The sequence below is a fragment of the Choloepus didactylus genome, chromosome 14, assembly GCF_015220235.1.
Source record: "Choloepus didactylus isolate mChoDid1 chromosome 14, mChoDid1.pri, whole genome shotgun sequence".
NCBI lineage: Eukaryota > Metazoa > Chordata > Mammalia > Pilosa > Megalonychidae > Choloepus > Choloepus didactylus.
In genome coordinates this window covers 22,485,923-22,503,054 of record NC_051320.1, presented here as the reverse complement: position 1 = coordinate 22,503,054, position 17,132 = coordinate 22,485,923, and the positions used below count along the sequence as shown (strand labels likewise).

At 41.0% G+C, this 17,132-nt stretch overlaps 2 protein-coding genes and 1 long non-coding RNA gene across 3 annotated transcripts in view; 2 read left to right on the top strand and 1 right to left on the bottom strand.

The window, feature by feature from the left end:
- LOC119509471 overlaps window positions 1-7,795 on the top strand; it is a 120,110-nt gene extending 112,315 nt beyond the window's left edge. Inside the window, exons 2-3 of the long non-coding RNA XR_005211715.1 lie at window positions 4,013-4,137; window positions 7,768-7,795. This is a non-coding gene — a long non-coding RNA (uncharacterized LOC119509471). The remainder of the gene's footprint in view (window positions 1-4,012; window positions 4,138-7,767) is intronic.
- Window positions 7,796-7,799: 4 nt separating this feature from the next.
- Window positions 7,800-8,390, top strand: CRH (corticotropin releasing hormone). The gene has a single exon (XM_037803516.1). The coding sequence runs from the start codon at window positions 7,800-7,802 to the stop codon at window positions 8,388-8,390; it is 591 nt and encodes a 196-aa protein (XP_037659444.1).
- Window positions 8,391-9,824: 1,434 nt separating this feature from the next.
- Window positions 9,825-17,132, bottom strand: part of TRIM55 (tripartite motif containing 55) — a 47,307-nt gene continuing 39,999 nt past the window's right edge. Inside the window, exon 9 of the mRNA XM_037803429.1 lies at window positions 9,825-10,802. Within this exon, the coding sequence (XP_037659357.1) occupies window positions 10,680-10,802 (123 nt within the window). The 3' untranslated portion in view covers window positions 9,825-10,679. The remainder of the gene's footprint in view (window positions 10,803-17,132) is intronic.

Sequence of the window (17,132 nt, the reverse complement as noted above, 5' to 3'; positions counted from 1 at the left end):
AAAGACTAGGAAAAGTGTTTTCTTTTATCCTTTTTGTTGTTGTTGTTAGCTCCTGACAATCAAGGAAAGCTCTGTTGTAATGCTACCTGGACACTAGTTTAAGGAATAGACACTTCAGAGTGTATATTCCAGTGATAACATATTAAAATAACAAAGTGTCCAGGTTTCAATAAAACATACAAAGAAACAAGAAGCAATGGCCAAAGCAAAGGAGAAGATTAAAGTATTACAAGCCATCATTGAAGATAACCAGATCTGGAACATACCAGACAAAGACTTCAAAAAATGGTCCTAAATATGCTCAAAGAGCTAAAGGAAAACATGGACAAAGAACTAAAGGAAATCAGGAAAACAATAAACACAAAGAGAATATCCTTAGAGAGACAGAAATTATTAAAAGGAACCAAACAGAGCTAAAGACCTCAGTAACATAAATTAAAAATTCCCTAGAGGGTTTCAACAGCAGATTGGAGCTAGCAGAAGAAAGAATCAGAGAACTTCAAAGATAAGACCATTGAAATCATGCCATCTGAGGAGTAGAAAGAAAAAAAAAATGAAGCAAACAGAGACTAAGGAACCTGTGGGACACTATCAAGCATACCAATATATATATTTTGAGGCTCCCAAAAAAGAAGAGAGAATATTTTTTAAAATAATGGCTGAAAACTTCCCAAATCTAAAGAAAGACATGAATATACACATCCAAGATGGTCAATGAACTCCAAACAGGATAAACCTAAGTAGACTGATGCCACAACATATTATAGTCAAAGATAAAGATATAGTGCCAAAGATAAAGAGAGAATTCTGAAAGATGCAAGAGAGAAGCAATATGTCACATACAATGGGGCCTCAATTAGATTAAATGCCAATTTCTCCTTGGAAACCAAGGAAGCAAGAAGCAATGGGAAGACATATTTAAAGTGCTGAAAGCAAAAAATTGTCAACCAAAAATTGTATATCTGGCAAAACTGTCTTTCAAAAATGAGGGAGGGATTAAGATATTCCCTTAAGATTACAGAAAGCTGAAGGAGTTCATCACCACTAGACCAGCCCTACAAGAGATGCTAAAGAGAGTTCTGCAGTTTGAAAGGAAAGGACAATAGACTATTTTAAAGCCATATGAAAAAATAAAGATCTCCAGTGAGGGTGAATACACGAGTAAATATAAATGCCAGTATTATTTTATTTTTGGTTTGTAACTCCATTTCTTAGTTCCTACAGAATCTAAAAGGTAAATGTATAAAATGTAATGAGAAAGCAGTGGTTTTGTACTCGTAATATATAATCTTGTAATTTGTGACAAGAACCCCATAAAGGTGGGGGGATGGAGGGTATAGGAGCATAATTTGTGTATACAATTGAAGTTATGATGGTAACAAAGCAAACGAGATTGTTATTGATTTTGTATATTAAATTGAAGCCCCAGGGTAACTACAGAGAAAATATCAGAGAATATGCAAGTTCAAAGGGACAGAAATTAAAGTAGGTTTCTATACCCTTCTAAAGTATCACTCAATTTTCTGGGTAAAATAAAGCCATTTTCAGAAATGCAAGGACTCAGAAAATTTGCCTATCATACATCCTTTCTTAGAAAGTTATTGGAAGATGTGCTCTAGCAAAATGAAGGAGGAAATGAAGAAGAAATAAATTGCATGATTCTAAAAACAGTGAATTCAGTCCAGGAAAACAGTTAAGAGAAGTTCCAGGAAGATCGCTGCATATCAGATTTAGAAAGTGACCAGTCTGAAAGCAGAAGGTTGGAGGGCTCAAGGATAGAGGTGTTAAAAAGGTGTATGTATATGTATTGGGGTGGGGGGGACTTGATAGATTACTTGACATTATTGACTACCTTAAAAAGAAATTGGCAATAAAATTAAGATAGCACTTCTAGGGAAAACTAAACTGGATATATAAAAAGGCAATTGGTAATTGTAGAAGAAAACAAAAAATGAAACCATGGAAGGACATATAATCAGATACTATGATCTCACTTTGCGATGAACAATTTTTACATAGTCAATAATTAAACACTATTGATTTCAAATTTAAGAATCAATTTATATTCAAAGCACAGAAAGCTGACCTTTGGTTGCAAGAAAGAATGTGATAGTTATTAACACTGTCAATCTAGAAGTTAAAGAGGTAAGAGATATTGAGAGATTAAGGTACAGGAGGGTATGTGAAAAGCTGAAGGGGCGCTAATATCCTTATCTAAGAAATTGGGGAGTTAAGAGATAATTGTTTCTTTTTGAAGGATCAAAAAATTATTCTGTCTGTGTATTACTTAAAGGGCAAAGGAAAGGTGTAGAAGAATTTTTAAAAATAAGTCATTAGGAGGGTGATCAACAATGAGGAATCGGTAGATATTGTGGTACATCTCCTTGATAGAATACCATGCAGTCAATCAAATGGATAATTTTGGATATAGGAAAACATTTGCAACATCATTTTAAGTGGGAAGAAGTAGGTGGTAAGTTTATAGGTGATTTTCTATACTTTATTCAACAGATTTTCTGTGGTTCATTCATTCAGCTGATTTTGTTGGGAATCTACCTTGTTTTGGCACTATTCTTGGGGTGGGGTGAAGGAATTTGGCAGCTTACAAACACAATTAAGTCCCTGCCTCACAGAGTTTACTGTACATCAAGGAACACACATATTGTGCATCAAGGAAGTCACAAAACATGAGCTTTTTGGTGGAGGACACATTCACGATGTTAGGAGAACGCATTCATCATGTTAGGAGAACATAGGACAAAGGCCTAAACATAATCTAGGAATCTGAGAAAGATTCCTTCAACAGATTACTCTTTTAAATAAAAAAAGTGTTTGGGTTTTTGTTTTGTTTTTGTTTTTTTTTTTTTAGCAGATTCAAAATTAGGAACACAGTATTATCTCAATTATGTAAAATGTATGCACTCAGGAAAAATACCCAAGGAAAACAATAAAATATTAACTATGTTTGTCTTTAGATTCTAGTATTCTGAGTATTTTTATATCTTCTTTATACCGTTCTGATTTTTCCAAGTTTTCTACAAGGTGGATGCATAGCTTTAGTAATTAGAAGAGATTAATAAAAGTTACAGTTACTGGTGAAGAAATAGATATTTGTGCTCTTTGAGACGCTTTCCCCAGTTTTGCCTATGGAAGCAAAAGATAATTACTAGGACATGTAAAACACAGTTGTAGATAATTACCAACTCACCTCCTTCTCTAGGCATTTTTAAAGGCTATCGTTAGAGATGGTGGATTAATTTCAACAAATGTTTCAGTTAGCAAATTTGAAGATTGTATTTGTTTGTTATGAGACTTTCTTAGAGAAGCATGTATTGGGATACTCCTCAAAAGTACAAGGAGATACAGATGATGTTAAGGAGCCAAACAGTTATTATGATTTCTGGTATTTCTTTATTCATTGGAATGTTCAGCAATGTTTATTTTAATTTACCCATACTTTATATTATGTTGTTATTAAAAATATGGTGTAAAACATGAAGTAATCACTGCTCATGTTTCTTGGATTGTGCTTCTAGGTTTTGAATACATTTAAATTGCTTCTTTAATGACTCCCTTTGAGAAATTGTTGTCCCTGTCAGTGGTGATATTTATGGACTTGGATATTTCATTTACTGCACAATGTGTCACCTACATTATGCTATTTCTCCAATCACATTTCTGTATCATAATTTTAAGAACCCTTCTCACTCTATACTTTATCAAAAGATCTATTCTTTCCAAGGTAAATGAGGGTAGAAAATCAAATTAATGTAGTTGGCAATGCATTTAAAAACCTCATGTCATGATTATAAGATTCAGCTAAAAGGTAAAGTGCAATGTGTGCACCAGAAATTTGAAATCTGGTGCTAAGGGCGGCAGCATGCACAGAGAATCTCTGCATTCTTGTGTCTTAGATTTATCAGTATGAGGTAATTCTAAGTAAATGTACTCGGGATGGGTGTGTGACTATATCACTTTATCTAAATTCATCTTCTCGCCTCAATTTGTTCAGGTATTTCTGCTGTAAAAAGAAGCCCAAAGAGTACTGTTACATTTCGAGAAGAATACAGGAAAGAACCTGTCAGAAGAACTGGGTTCTAATTCTGACTTTACCACTAACTAGCTGAGTGACTTCAGGTAAGTCATTTAACCTGTCTGGTCCTTATTTAAATCAAATGATTTCTTCAAGTTATTTCTACTGCTAACATTTGGTGATTTGATGAGATCTAACATTTGGATTAATTGTGAGTAGGGGCTGCTCTACAGAGCTCCCTCTTCCTCTGGTTTTCTCCTCTGCTTGCCCCTAGCCAGAGCCACTTTGGGCCTTACCAGTGACCTACACCACGAAAATCTCACAGCAAGGACTCAAGAGTGATGAGAGAGCTATACTAAAACAGCATTCCCCTGATGGCCTAGTGGGAGATAAAGATGAAGAAGGATGGGTTTGGAAGGGGTTATTGAGTGCCCGAAACATGTGTGTCTTCTCTGGAGGACTTCCCCAGCTAAACTCATGAGTTTTAACCCTTATCCCTTTCCTAGTTCCTTTTTTGTTTCCATTTACCTGCAACTTCCCCTTCCAAGTCTACTTTCCACCTCAAGGTTGCCATCCAAGCTGAATTCTGCCACTGGAGGCTAAGAAATGGTCATAAAGGAAAGTAAGACAAAAAAAAAAAAAAAAAAAAAAAAAAATGAGATTGAGATTGGTTCCAACTTTTTAAAAGAAGCCTGCAATTAGGAAAACTAAGATTCTGTATGCTCCCCTACCTTACCAACATAAAACACAACTTTCCTTCAACAGCTCAACTGTTTGCCATAATCTTGATCTTCCACTAACAACTCACATCTTTCCCAGTTGATACATTTCTTTCTCTGTTCTGTTATGTCAAAGTCACTTTCCATAGTTCAATTGTCCCACTATAGACTGACTTTTCTGGAAACTGCCAGCATTCCTCTCTCTACCTCTCTTTCATTTCTGAGAGCATTTGTAGGTTATTATAGACCCAAATAGAAGTTGAAATATACATTGCATCTTTTGTCATATTTACTACAAAGGAAACAGCAGAGGTAACCAGAAATGAGAATCACGGAAATTTCTGATAAACAACTCCAGTGGTTATCTGGAAGCTCAATTGAATCACAGATACGAGAGTTTGGAATTGCATTTTGAGTTGCAGAATTAGAGGCAACTGCCTCCCACCTATATGATAGTGTCAATTTAATTCAAAAATTTGAGTGTGGTTTTATAGGCTTAGCATCCTTTCTTTGGTAGTGCCAGAGAGCATTCATTTATATATCAGGCTCATGTGGAGCACATTTGAGTTTGGAAAAGGAAATGATAAAAAAAAAAAAAAAAAAGGTAAAACCTATGTACACCTCATATGGATACCATCATGGCTGTTGATAATATTTGGAGGTGAAAGGAATGAAGCTACCTTTTTTAAGAATCATTTTTCATCAATGAACATATTCAATTGATGGATCAAACCCTGTTGTCAAGCAATTTAAGCCTTTTCCAATATTGAACAGTGTTGCCGGGGGCGATGCAGAAATTAAGATTCGAGACAAAATATCTCTTGGAGACTGGGAGCAGGGGGCACACCGCCTGTCAGGCGAGTGTGTCTGTCCCGTTCCCAAGACCCTTATTTATTATGCTTTTAGGATAGAGAAATGCTTTAATGTGCACTTAGACATTTTCTCAAGGTGGTTTACATCATGTCTGCAAAATGGGTCTTATCTTATTCTCAAGGACAATAACAGAAAAACAGTTCCCCAGCTGCATTCTCACATCCACACATACTTTAACGAGGTGTGCTTTGATAGTGTTCTGTCTTCAGCAGGGGCCCAGTGTTCCAGGCCCCCACCTCAAGTATGTGGGAAGGAGAGGAAAAACTTTAGGCTCTGTTTTCCATGGAACAGGAAGTTAGGAAGGGTGCTTTTCTCATTTGGTTTGTGTTGAGTAGACTAAATAAAGCTCTTTAACTCAAGCACTTTCACTGGTCCTCTGTCTCTCTAATTTTTGGGGAATAGATAAGCCCACAATTAATTTCAGATACTGAGAGGAGATACAAAGGAGGAGCAGTGGGATTCTGGGAGAACTCGAAATCTTTGCTGCACCCTGACTGACCCTGATTTGTGCTGCTCATCATGAGAGAAGCGCTTGTCATCATTTTCAAAACTTGGACTGTATTTTGAGAGGCTTGTTGGTCTCGCCTCTGCAGACTCATAATTCCTTCATCTGCTCTTGGGAGGAAAAGGCAGATGGAGCCTTAAAAGCTGGTTGTCCCTACAAGCCCATCTCCTTGTTCTTCATTCTTCTCCAGGCAGACAGATGATGGGACTCTTTGGCTCTGGCTAAGGAATTTTTTCAGATGCTGAGATGTTACTGGATGCAAATGTTTAGAGAGGTTAGGAGTGATAGAGAAGAGAGGACTCTAGATCTCCTATAATTGGTTTCCTTCCAGGACTTTAATTGACTGACTTCCCTTTCCTACCACTTCCCCTCCCTCTCTCCTCCCACTCTGTCTCCTTTTCGACCCTCATTTTGGTCTTTCATAGTAAGAGGTCACTATGTTTTTACACTTGAGAAATTTCATTCAAGAATTTTTGTCAATGGACAAGTCATAAGGAGCCCTTTCATTTTAGGGCTCGTTGACGTCACCAAGGAGGCGATAAATATCTGTTGATATAATTGGATGTGAGATTCTGTGTTGAGATAGCAAAACTCTGTCCCTCGCTCCCTGGCAGGGCCCTATGATTTATGCAGGAGCAGAGGCAGCGCGCAATCGAGCTGTCAAGAGAGCGTCAGCTTATTAGGCAAATGCTGCGTGGTTTCTGAAAGGGTCGACGCTATAAAATCCCACTCCAGGCTCTGGTGTGGAGAAACTCAGAGCCCAAGTCCGGAGAGAGACTGAAGATAAGAGAGAAAGAAAAAGAGAGAGGGATCAGAAAGGAGAAGGAAAGAAACCTTCCTGAAAAAGCCCGAGGACGTTCCTCTGCAGAGAGGCGGCAGTTGCCGGCTCACCTGCCGAGGCGCCGGGGAAGGTAGGAGCGCCTAGACGGAAACGCGCCACCAACTTTGCGCTGCCGGAGCCGCCGCGGTGTGCGCAGGAGCCAGCTATCCCTGTATGGGCTGTGTGTGTGTGTGTGTGTGTGTGTGTGTGTGTGTGTGTGTGTGTGTGTGTGTTCACAAACTGTGCCTCCAGGATTCCGATAGTAGTTGTGGTGTGGCTAAAGCAAACTTAGACGGCTGCTCATCATTACCCGAACTTCCAGTTACTTCTTGCTTGCTATGTAGATGAGCCCCTGATCGACCGCGACCCCCAAGGGAAGGGAACAAGGGCAGGGATGGAGGGAGAGAAGAAGGAAGCAGTTCCCAATTTGGAGAATACTGAAACAAATCCGGAAAGGGGGAGTCAAAGCGGTGAAATCTTAAATTTGTAGCTCTTCTCTAGTGAGCGAGGGAGTCAGTCTTGGGATCGTTAGGGAGAGGACTGAGGGACCGATTTTTGGAAGGAGACCCTCCAGCCCCCTAGCGAGGGGGTGCGCTATAGTGACGAGCCCCACAGGCGTCCCCTTTCCTGCCCTCCCCACCACCTCAACTCCCGAAGTCCCAGACAGGGCGCTTCAGCACCGCGGACAGCGCCCACCCGAGCCTGGCAGATCTCCGGATGTCGGGTAGGAAAAAAGAACCCCGAGTGCATTTCCTAACTGAGCTAAACTCTGACCAAATCTTTCTTTTTCTCTTCCCTTTTCTCATTCCACCCTCAGCCCACGTCCGTGCCGCAACGAGCGCCCCTAACATGAGGCTGCCGCTGCTAGTGCCAGCGGGTGTCTTGCTGGTGGCTCTCCTGCCCTGCCCGCCATGCAGGGCCTTCCTCAGCCAAGGACCCGGCCCGGGCGCCCCGCACCCCCCGCGGGCTCCCCAACCCCTGGAATTCTTTCAGGCGCCGCCGCAGCCGGGGCAGCCCCAGCAGCAGCAGCCTCTACCCGTCCTGCTCCGCATGGGGGAGGAATACTTCCTCCGCCTGGGGAACCTCAACAAAAGCCCCGCTGCCCCCTTCTCGCCTGCCTCCTCGCCCCTTGCTGGCGGCAGCGGCAGCCGCCCCTCGCCGGAGGAGGCGGCCGCCAACTTTTTGCGCGCGTTGCTGCAGCAGCTACCGCTGCCCAGGCGCTCGCTCGATAGCCCGGCGGGTCTCGCGGAGCGCCGCACCGAGAACGCCCTCGGCGGCCACCAGGAGGCGCAGGAGAGGGAGAGGCGATCCGAGGAGCCTCCCATCTCGCTGGATCTCACCTTCCACCTGCTCCGAGAAGTCTTGGAAATGGCTAGGGCTGAGCAATTAGCGCAGCAAGCTCACAGCAATAGGAAACTGATGGAGATTATTGGGAAATGAAACGGTGCGTTTGGCCAAAGGGATTCTGCATTTATCACACACAGGGAAATTTAAAAAATGGAAAAATACAGTATTCTGTACCATAGCCCTGTTCTGATACCATTTGTTTATTTTTATATAGCTTGACGCATAGATGTGCAGCGAGAGAGCCTGTACCGCTTAGTTAGCATGCACAAAGTGTATTCACATGCAGTAACACAAAAAATGTTGCTTGTATTGTCTGCTTTTAGTTTCTACTTTCAGGTGTCTTTAGTGACGTTTTTAAAGAGTGTAGGCTAGCAAGGAAACGTTTCGAAGATGCAGACAGAAGCCACACAGTTGTTTTTTGTTGTGATATGAGCCAAAGAGAATGACATTCTCTTAGGTGGGTGGGTGAGGCAAAACCTGTAAGCTCTTTGAATCAACTTTTTCTTGTACACGTTTTGGTAATAAAACGTCTTTCCAATCCTTGGTCAATTTGGTTGTTTAAGAGAATGTTGAATATTTATATTTTTAATAAAAGCTGCAAAGGTAATCATGACTTTATTTTTCCTCTTAAATGTTCACACGAGACATACTCTCAGCTCCTAGCTCCTAGCTTTCTCCAAACTGAAAGAAGCACAAGAAAAATAAACACTCCCTGCATTTCATTTTTTTTACTAAGAAATACAAACATATGTCAGTGGCTAACCCAGGCCTTTTATAGTCTCTGGCTCATCTCTGTACTGCAGGTTATGCCTCTGAGGTTGAGTTAAGTAAATTGGGAAGTTGCTTCCAGCTCCAAGGCTTGGTAATTCTATAAATGAAAGATCAATTCATAATGGAAATAACATTTAAACCTGATTAACTTTAAGATGTAAAATAATTAGAGACCGTGGAGAAGAATGAAGGGAAGAAAGGAGAAAGGTTGAGGTGGGGCATTCCTCCAAATTTATTGCTGTGATGTTCCATTTTTTCTAAGAGATAGGCTCACTTTATCAAGATACTACTTTGGTACCACAATTTTTTTTCTTCTGAGCTATTTTTTAATGCCTGTTTGTAACATGAGAAACTTGCTAGTATCTCCATTTAAAACAACTACATTTAGTTGCTATAAAATGGCACTTGTGAAAAATTTTCCCATAAAGAACATTCAACTTTTATAACTTCATAAATTCCCTCCACATTTATGTTTATGTCACCTTAGTTACCTTAATTCTTAGGAATATAAACTATCTCTGTTCACTTCTAAAATTGAATGGTCCACATAATTAATTTTACAATGCATTCACTTTTGGTATTTGGTTATAGCTTAAATAGTTACAATCGAATGGTTAACTCTTCAAAACTAATGTGGATGTATGAAGACACTTCTTTCCAGGGGACCCTTTAAATACATTTGACTAGTAGATTCATAGGATAAAATTAAATGCTGAATAAACCATTATTAGACTAACTTTTTAAAAACATCATTTATTTAAGATTTCATACAGAGTAAAGTTATACTTAAGTTCTGAAGGAGGCATTGTGGTGGGACAAAGTGTGATTTAAATATGTATATATTTTAAATGTGTCTGGTGTGCATTTGTGTCTGTAAATACACACAGTTGTTCTACAGTTCACAATACTGGTGCCTCAGTGGATACAAGAGAAAGTAGACAGCTCCTGCTGGAAGGATTTTTCCAATTAAAATGCATGATATCTGAATATCTAAAACTAAGATAAGAAAAATGTTGCAAGAGATGTCCTAGGCCTTCAGCCTTCTGGACTATGCAAGAATCACCAAAAGCAAAGAACAATTCTGGATATACATCCATGGCATCTAGTAGAAAAAGAGGAAAACTTTGTGAAACATTTCATACATTTGGTCAATGATTTACCTTTTGTCCATATATTGATAAATCAGTCACTTATGCATTAACATGAATTTCACTGACCACCTGCATAGTTAAAAAGGAAAGGGAATAAGAGCTGCTATATAATAACAAAAAGCCAGTGCCTGTTAGAGATGAGAGTTGTAGTGTCCACTTTTTTCAATATTTGCCACTTGTTACTGACGGACATATACACATACCACACCTGCACACCCTTCGTGATGTTTCCCACACAATAAAAGATTTGCATAAGATCAAGTTTCTGTTTCCCAAAGCTTTCTGAAAGAATTGTTTTCCCTCAACGTGTTAGATAAGTCTTCTGGAATTAAAGATTTTTTGCAGAAATCCTGTTCAGAGGTCCCTTTCATCATCTGCATCATGTGAATTTCATTGAGATTCCCTGCTGTTTCGGTGCATATCAACCAGGCAGACAGAGGGGCAGCAGTTGGAATGAACATCACTCATGCAGGGAGTTCAACCAGGAAAAGGAGAAGACATGGCGAGCTGGCTCGGAATCAGCTTCATTCCCACTCCCTGAAGCTGCAGCCTGTGCTTGGAGGACAGGGGCCTCAAATCCAATCTGCAACAGAAGAAAACATGAATCAGAAGAAGGGGCTAGTCCTTTTTGGGTTGTCCCAGCCACTTTTCTAAGGGGAAAAGATAATAATAATTATCTGGTACATAATTATTATTAGAGATGGAAAGCAAGCTTGGGTTATCTTGGCTATGGCCAAGAGCTATGAAAGTAATTCACACTCAAGATCCAAAATGGGGCAACAGTAATGCATGCAGTGGAGGGAAGTTCTTGGAAAAGAGTCCAGGCTATTCTATTTTTTTTTTTTTTTTTCTTTTAGAAGTCTACTTGTGCAATGATTTATTGAAAGTCACATTGAAACTAATAGGAGGTTGTGTTCAGAAAAGCCTGCAGAATAAAAAAAAATCAGAATTTAAATGACACTGCACATCCACAGTGACATTCTGAGACATATTAATATAATCTCTCCACTGCTAAAGGAAGACGTTTCTACTAGGTAAATATATAAGTAAAGAAATAAATAAGTAAGTATAATTTATACTATAGTATAACTTTTGAAAACTGCAGGCTTACTTTTAAGCAAATCATGAAGGGAATTTTTTTTCTCCAGGTAGTCAAATAACATTAATATTTCTAAAGTGACAGCTATCTTTTATAAATACCTGACAGACACAGATTTTGATTTTGAAGTAATTGTAAATCATTTATGTTGTTTTGAGTTTTAAAAATAATTTAGGAAATGAGGAACAATCATAAAGAGGTCTCACTGTAACACAACTGAATGTATAATTTAAAGGTACCATCGTAAACAAAGTTCCCTTAGAATTACTGAAAATGGACAAACATATGTTAATGACTTCACTGATGAATCTGCCCCAACATACTAGAATCCACTGACTGCAAAGCAATGAGGTGGCCACATGCGTTCAGCTCTGAAGCCCCCAGCGATCTGGTGAAGCTGTAATATGAATGGACAACACCTGGCCCAGGCACAGCAGAATTTTGGTAAGTATGTTGTTTTGTTGCTACTCAAGATAGTTTAGAGTGAAAAATGAGTGCTTAGCCTGCACTTTACCAGATTTTACCCTAATTATATATTTTGGGATGATGTTTCGAGGTTAATAAATCAATTGCTTATAGCTTTGGGGACATTATCCTTCATCTGGCCATATTTGCTACCTGATAGAACGTTTAGAATGGCCAGAAAATCATATTATCCATAGTGGAATAAAACTGAGGCACGTTTAGAAATTGAATGAAATTGGGCTTTTAAAAAATTCTGTTGGTAATGGGTTAGATACCTCAATATCCTTGAAACTGAGATGGAATAAACATCATCCTGACAGAATCCTGTACTTATTCATAAACTTCAAACTCTTCTCTTCCCTTTCATAGTCACTCTCACTAACCCTTAAAAATCAAATAATTTGGGCACATCATTGATGCTTAAGACTTTTTATAACCATTCTATATGAGGGACTAATGAATTCTGCCTAGATGACCAAACCATCAGACTATTTTTTGAAGGTAATTTCTAATCTAGAGGAAACTTCCATGACAGCTATTCTGACATATCTAAATGGTGAAAAATAGTTTAGTGAGATATTTTCTGTAGACAGATATAATCTTTGGGAAGCTGCTGGTGTTTAATAAGCCATTTGGGATTGCTTTTGGCATTTGAATATATTTTTGTGCTTTTCTGTACTGGATATTAAAATCTATCTTTCATTTAAACATGTTCAGCTACTAATACACTATAGCCTTCAAAATTGGGGATTAAATGGTTTGAGTTTGCTATGTTTACACCCTTATGTTTCTAGGCAATTGTTAGATTTTCCTCCAAACAATATGGAGTGGTACTATCTTTCAGAGAAGAAAGGCCAGTGCCAGGGTGGGGGCCGGAGGGACTGAGTCTGTGGGGCCTGTGAGACAGAGCTGAGGTTATCTTGAGCTTCTCTGGGTGATTACACCATCTCCTTGACTTTGTATATATAAACTTGAGGACCCACCAACCGTCTCAGCGAGGATGTCCTGGGCAAAGAGGAGTAGCCTGGTTTTGAATCCCAGACCAACCACTTATTAGCTGTAGGACTTAGACAAGTTACTTAACCTCTCTGAGCTGTAGTTTTCTCCTCCATAAAATAGGAATGAGAACCTATCTCACAAGGCTGTTGTAAGGACTGAATATGCGTACAGCAATTTGCACATGCCTAACTTACATTAAGTGCTTTATAAATGTCTGTTTCCTTTCTTCCTTCTTTTGTACATCAGTGAAGGAGCTCCTCCATGCAGAGTCCCTTGAGGACTGTTTTTGATGAGCCGTATACAACAGCAATGACCTCCAGTAAGAAAAGTCAACTGCATTTGCCATGCCGATTTCCCCCAAAACTGAACACCATTTATATGATTTAATCCCTTCAGCTTGTTGTCATCATGGTCATCCATGATCCTGTTCGGTTATCTCTAAGTGACCCAAATTTGTATATGGCTACCTCAAAAAGGAAGAATGACTTAAGAATTTAGAAACCTCCTTTCCATAAGCACAGGCCATTAATTCAAATGCAGGCATCTTTCCTATAGCTTATTCAAATGGAATTTTACATATGTGTTCCTTCAAAGTTTCCCAAATTATTTTTGGGGGACTGCTGGCTTACCTCCATCACAGGAAGTGCTTTTGGGGGGAGAATATTGATGTATCATGAAACTGAGCAAAGGACAGAAGAGAATGACAAACACTGATCTACTCTCCCTGCATTTTCATTTAATTTGAAATGAATAAAAAAGTGAACAAAGACTGTTAGTCCCATATTATTTCTAAATGTTACATATTTTCCTCAAGTGACAGAAAAAAATCTACGACCATCATTTAACACTGTGCTCTCTCACTGTGGAGCGTTAGGTAATTTGAAAACTCTGATTTTTAGTCATAAAATGAAATGAGGAAATGGAATAGGGAGGCAGAACTCTCCCTCTGTCTCAGCTGGCAGAGAGATTCAATTTGGCCAAGATCCATGAAAGACCAGCAGAGATGAGTGATACACCTTTGCTTAGAGAAAAGACTGTTTTTCTTGGATGAATCCTGGGTGTTCATGAACCAGACCTTTTCTTTCTCCTTTGATTTTTTATCCTGTTATTTTGAAAATGTCCTTTGAGAGAAAAAAATTAACAACAAATTCTGTTACTTGGGTATCATATCATGCTGCAGAAGAGCAGGAAGTGCCAGGGCTCCCACCCAGAGCTGGCTCTCCTCGATGAGTGATGTCACCAAGAAGTTCTCCTGGTGATGGGGAGTAAGGGGTATGTATTCCACCAGAAGGCATGGACATCTGCCTGCCTGCAGGACAGCTCTAGGTTGTAGCGTATACTATTTGGCCTGTACTGTGCAGCTGCATGGCATTTTGAAGGAAAAAAAAATTGAATTAGTGGCCAACATTGAAAAAAATCAGGAGACTTCTCTTGACAAGGCAGAAAATCTGGCAGCACAGCATCTGCCAGGAGAGCTGGGCAGTGGCAGCCCCTCCGAGCAGGTGTGCTCTTGCCTGCCGTCCACAGTGCCCGGCATTCCCTTTCACTTCCCTGCTGCAAGGCTGGTTTCAGCCGCCATTTATTCTTGCACATGTGCAGTTGCTATGCTCATAGCAGAATTAAGAAGAAACCAATATTTCTTGTATTTATGCTTCTATGAACATTCTTCTTCTGCCTGGCCTGCTTTTTACATTAATGTTAACTTTCTGGCCCCTAAAGGAACATAAGTTTGTTGCTCCCCATGGAAGGCTACTTTTTAGTTGGAAGGTGTCAAAGAAAAGAAAGTAAAATGCTTAATGGAGTCTTTGACTTGACTTTTATACTACATGTGATGTATTTTTTTTTTTTTCCAAAAGCCATGATGCTTCTTATGGCAGGATTCTTGACAATAAAAACATGAAACTGCCTTCAGGTCCCATTTAGGGTATATGTATCCCTGGGCACTTAACCCAGGGCACATGATGGTGGCACGTGTGGGTGGTGGCATTTAGAAGGGAAATTCTTTTCTTTTTTTTTTTTTTTTCAGCTGGCCCAAAGTAACAGTGAGCTCTGCCAGTTCATCTTCATTAGTAGCTAGTGCCCTGCAGCTGCCCCTACGCTTCCCAGGGCCTCCACTGGGTACATCTGCCATTCCCCAAATGCTCATTTTCTGCGCTTCACCTATGGCTCTGATTCATTAAAATTTACCTGTCTGCATTTCATTTCCATAGGCTTATCCAAATGATAGTCACAAATTTTATAAAATGAGTAGAAACTAAGGCCTTAAGGGTGATGATGGCTTAAACTCCACCCCTGCCTGATGACATTTTACCCTGCAACGCCCATGCCTTTCCCTGAAAGGATGACTGTTGTGGCTGAGTTAAGCACTATGTCAGGCCGTTTGGGGAGATGTTGGGGACAGTGTGGACATGCGCGCCCAGCCCCCTCACTCAGTGCCTCTGTGAATGCCCACACAGGTTCAACTGACAGAAGGATCTGATTACTGCCACATGTGCAGTGCCAGGCTTCCTGTGCCAATTCAAAGAACTCTTGCCCATCTACAATGAAATCCATTTGTCTAAAAGGAACGTGGATGGGAGGGGTAAGATGGAAGCTGCTAAGTGGGCAACAACCCAGTATCCATGGAGCACCTGCTACACAGGGTCAGCAGATCAAAGCCAGAGGCTGGAAACAGGTGTGAGTAGGAACACCGAGGGCATGTGGAGAATGTTTGATTCAGAAAGACCAAACTCAGTCCTTGGCCTGGGCAGCCTGCTGAGCATTCCTGAACATCAGGCCCTTGGATAGTGTAAGCATTATGGATTCCAGACAGGAAAAGAGAATGGAGCCAGGAGCCAGTCAGGGGAGCGGGAGGGGAAAGGGATGACAGCAATGCCTGAGAAGTGACTCTGGCATGATGTGTGGCTCATGGCCAAGGGTCTAAGCCCTTGAAACTGTACTGGGCAGCTCCACCATCATGGATATTTCTAGAATAGGAATGCAGACTTCTCTGCTTGGTGGCCAAGCAACCAAGATATGTTAGGAATGAAGCACAGAGTGGTGAAAACACAGCACGCTCTCCATGAATTCTGGAGGAAGAAGAAAACAGGCACCTCCCAAGAGAGTTCTGAAAGGCACTCACTCACTAAAAGGCAGTTTTCCTTGGGAGGATTTACAGCTTTACACCCTGAGTGCTTGAAGGGATGGGTGAAGGGAGTGGATTTGGGGGCTTCGCTGCCATTAGCTGCTTCTTGCTGAGGGAAGGTCAGAAACCAGAGTAATTCCCTCAAGCCCACCAAACAAGAAAAAATTCAATTGGCTTTTTCTTAAGCTGGAAGAGGAAGTCTGTTGTATTCTGTTTGTTTCATTTCAAACATGTTGTTTAGGAATTGATAGGGTCAGGGTGGAGAGCAGATGAGAGAGAAGCTAAAACACTGATTTCACAGCTGGGCACAAACTTAATGCCAGCCGCCTTCTCAGGGATGGACCTGACAACTGTGTCTGACCGAGGCTATGGGTGCTCTGGCTCTCTCTCAAAGGAGAATTGCACTACAAGAACTGCTAATCACTCCTAAATGCTTCACAGACAGAGGCTTCCTTACTTTGTGTTAGGCAAATCCACCCAACAGGTTCTCCTCAAGAACCTTGTGAGGTGGATTGTGTTTTTATGCCCAATTAATAGATGAGGAAGACTCAAGAAGGCTGAGGAACTTGCCCAAAGTAACTCTAAGGATAAAGTGCTGAGAGTTGTTAAGAGTGACCACAGATCCAAAGGGAAGAGAGGAGAGCAGGTGCTGCTGAAGCTGTGAGTCTCCAGGCCTGAGGACAGACCACACCCCTGGAAGGCTGATGAGAGGGGCCAGGTGGTCAGCAGTGCTGGGTGCTGCTACAGGATTGGGTCTCTCTCCTTCGGAATGGACAGCCACATTCCTGCCAGCAGTGGAGGCCTGAGAACCACCCACCTGTGCTCTGTGAGGCTTGGGGGGGGGGGTAGGGGGGTGGGGGGTGGGGGGGGGATCTGAAAACCATCCACCTGTGTTCTGTGAGGCTGAGGGGCCTGAACACTACCCACCTGTGCTCTGTGAGGCTAGAGGGCCCGAGAACCACCCACCTGTGCTCTGTGAGGCTAGAGGGTCTGAAAACCATCCACCTGTGCTCTGTGAGGGTGGGGAATGCGTCCTGAGGGCTGAGGCAAAGCAGAGGAATGCTTGGTCACACTGACTTCTGCCTTAGTCATATCAACCCAGATGAAGTGGGATTCCCTAACTTTCCTTAGACTCCAGTGTGGCCTCCAGTCTCTGTCTCTCTCTCTCTCTCACACACGCACACACACACTCCATGGTGGATGTCAAGGAATCAGGAGGTGCCATG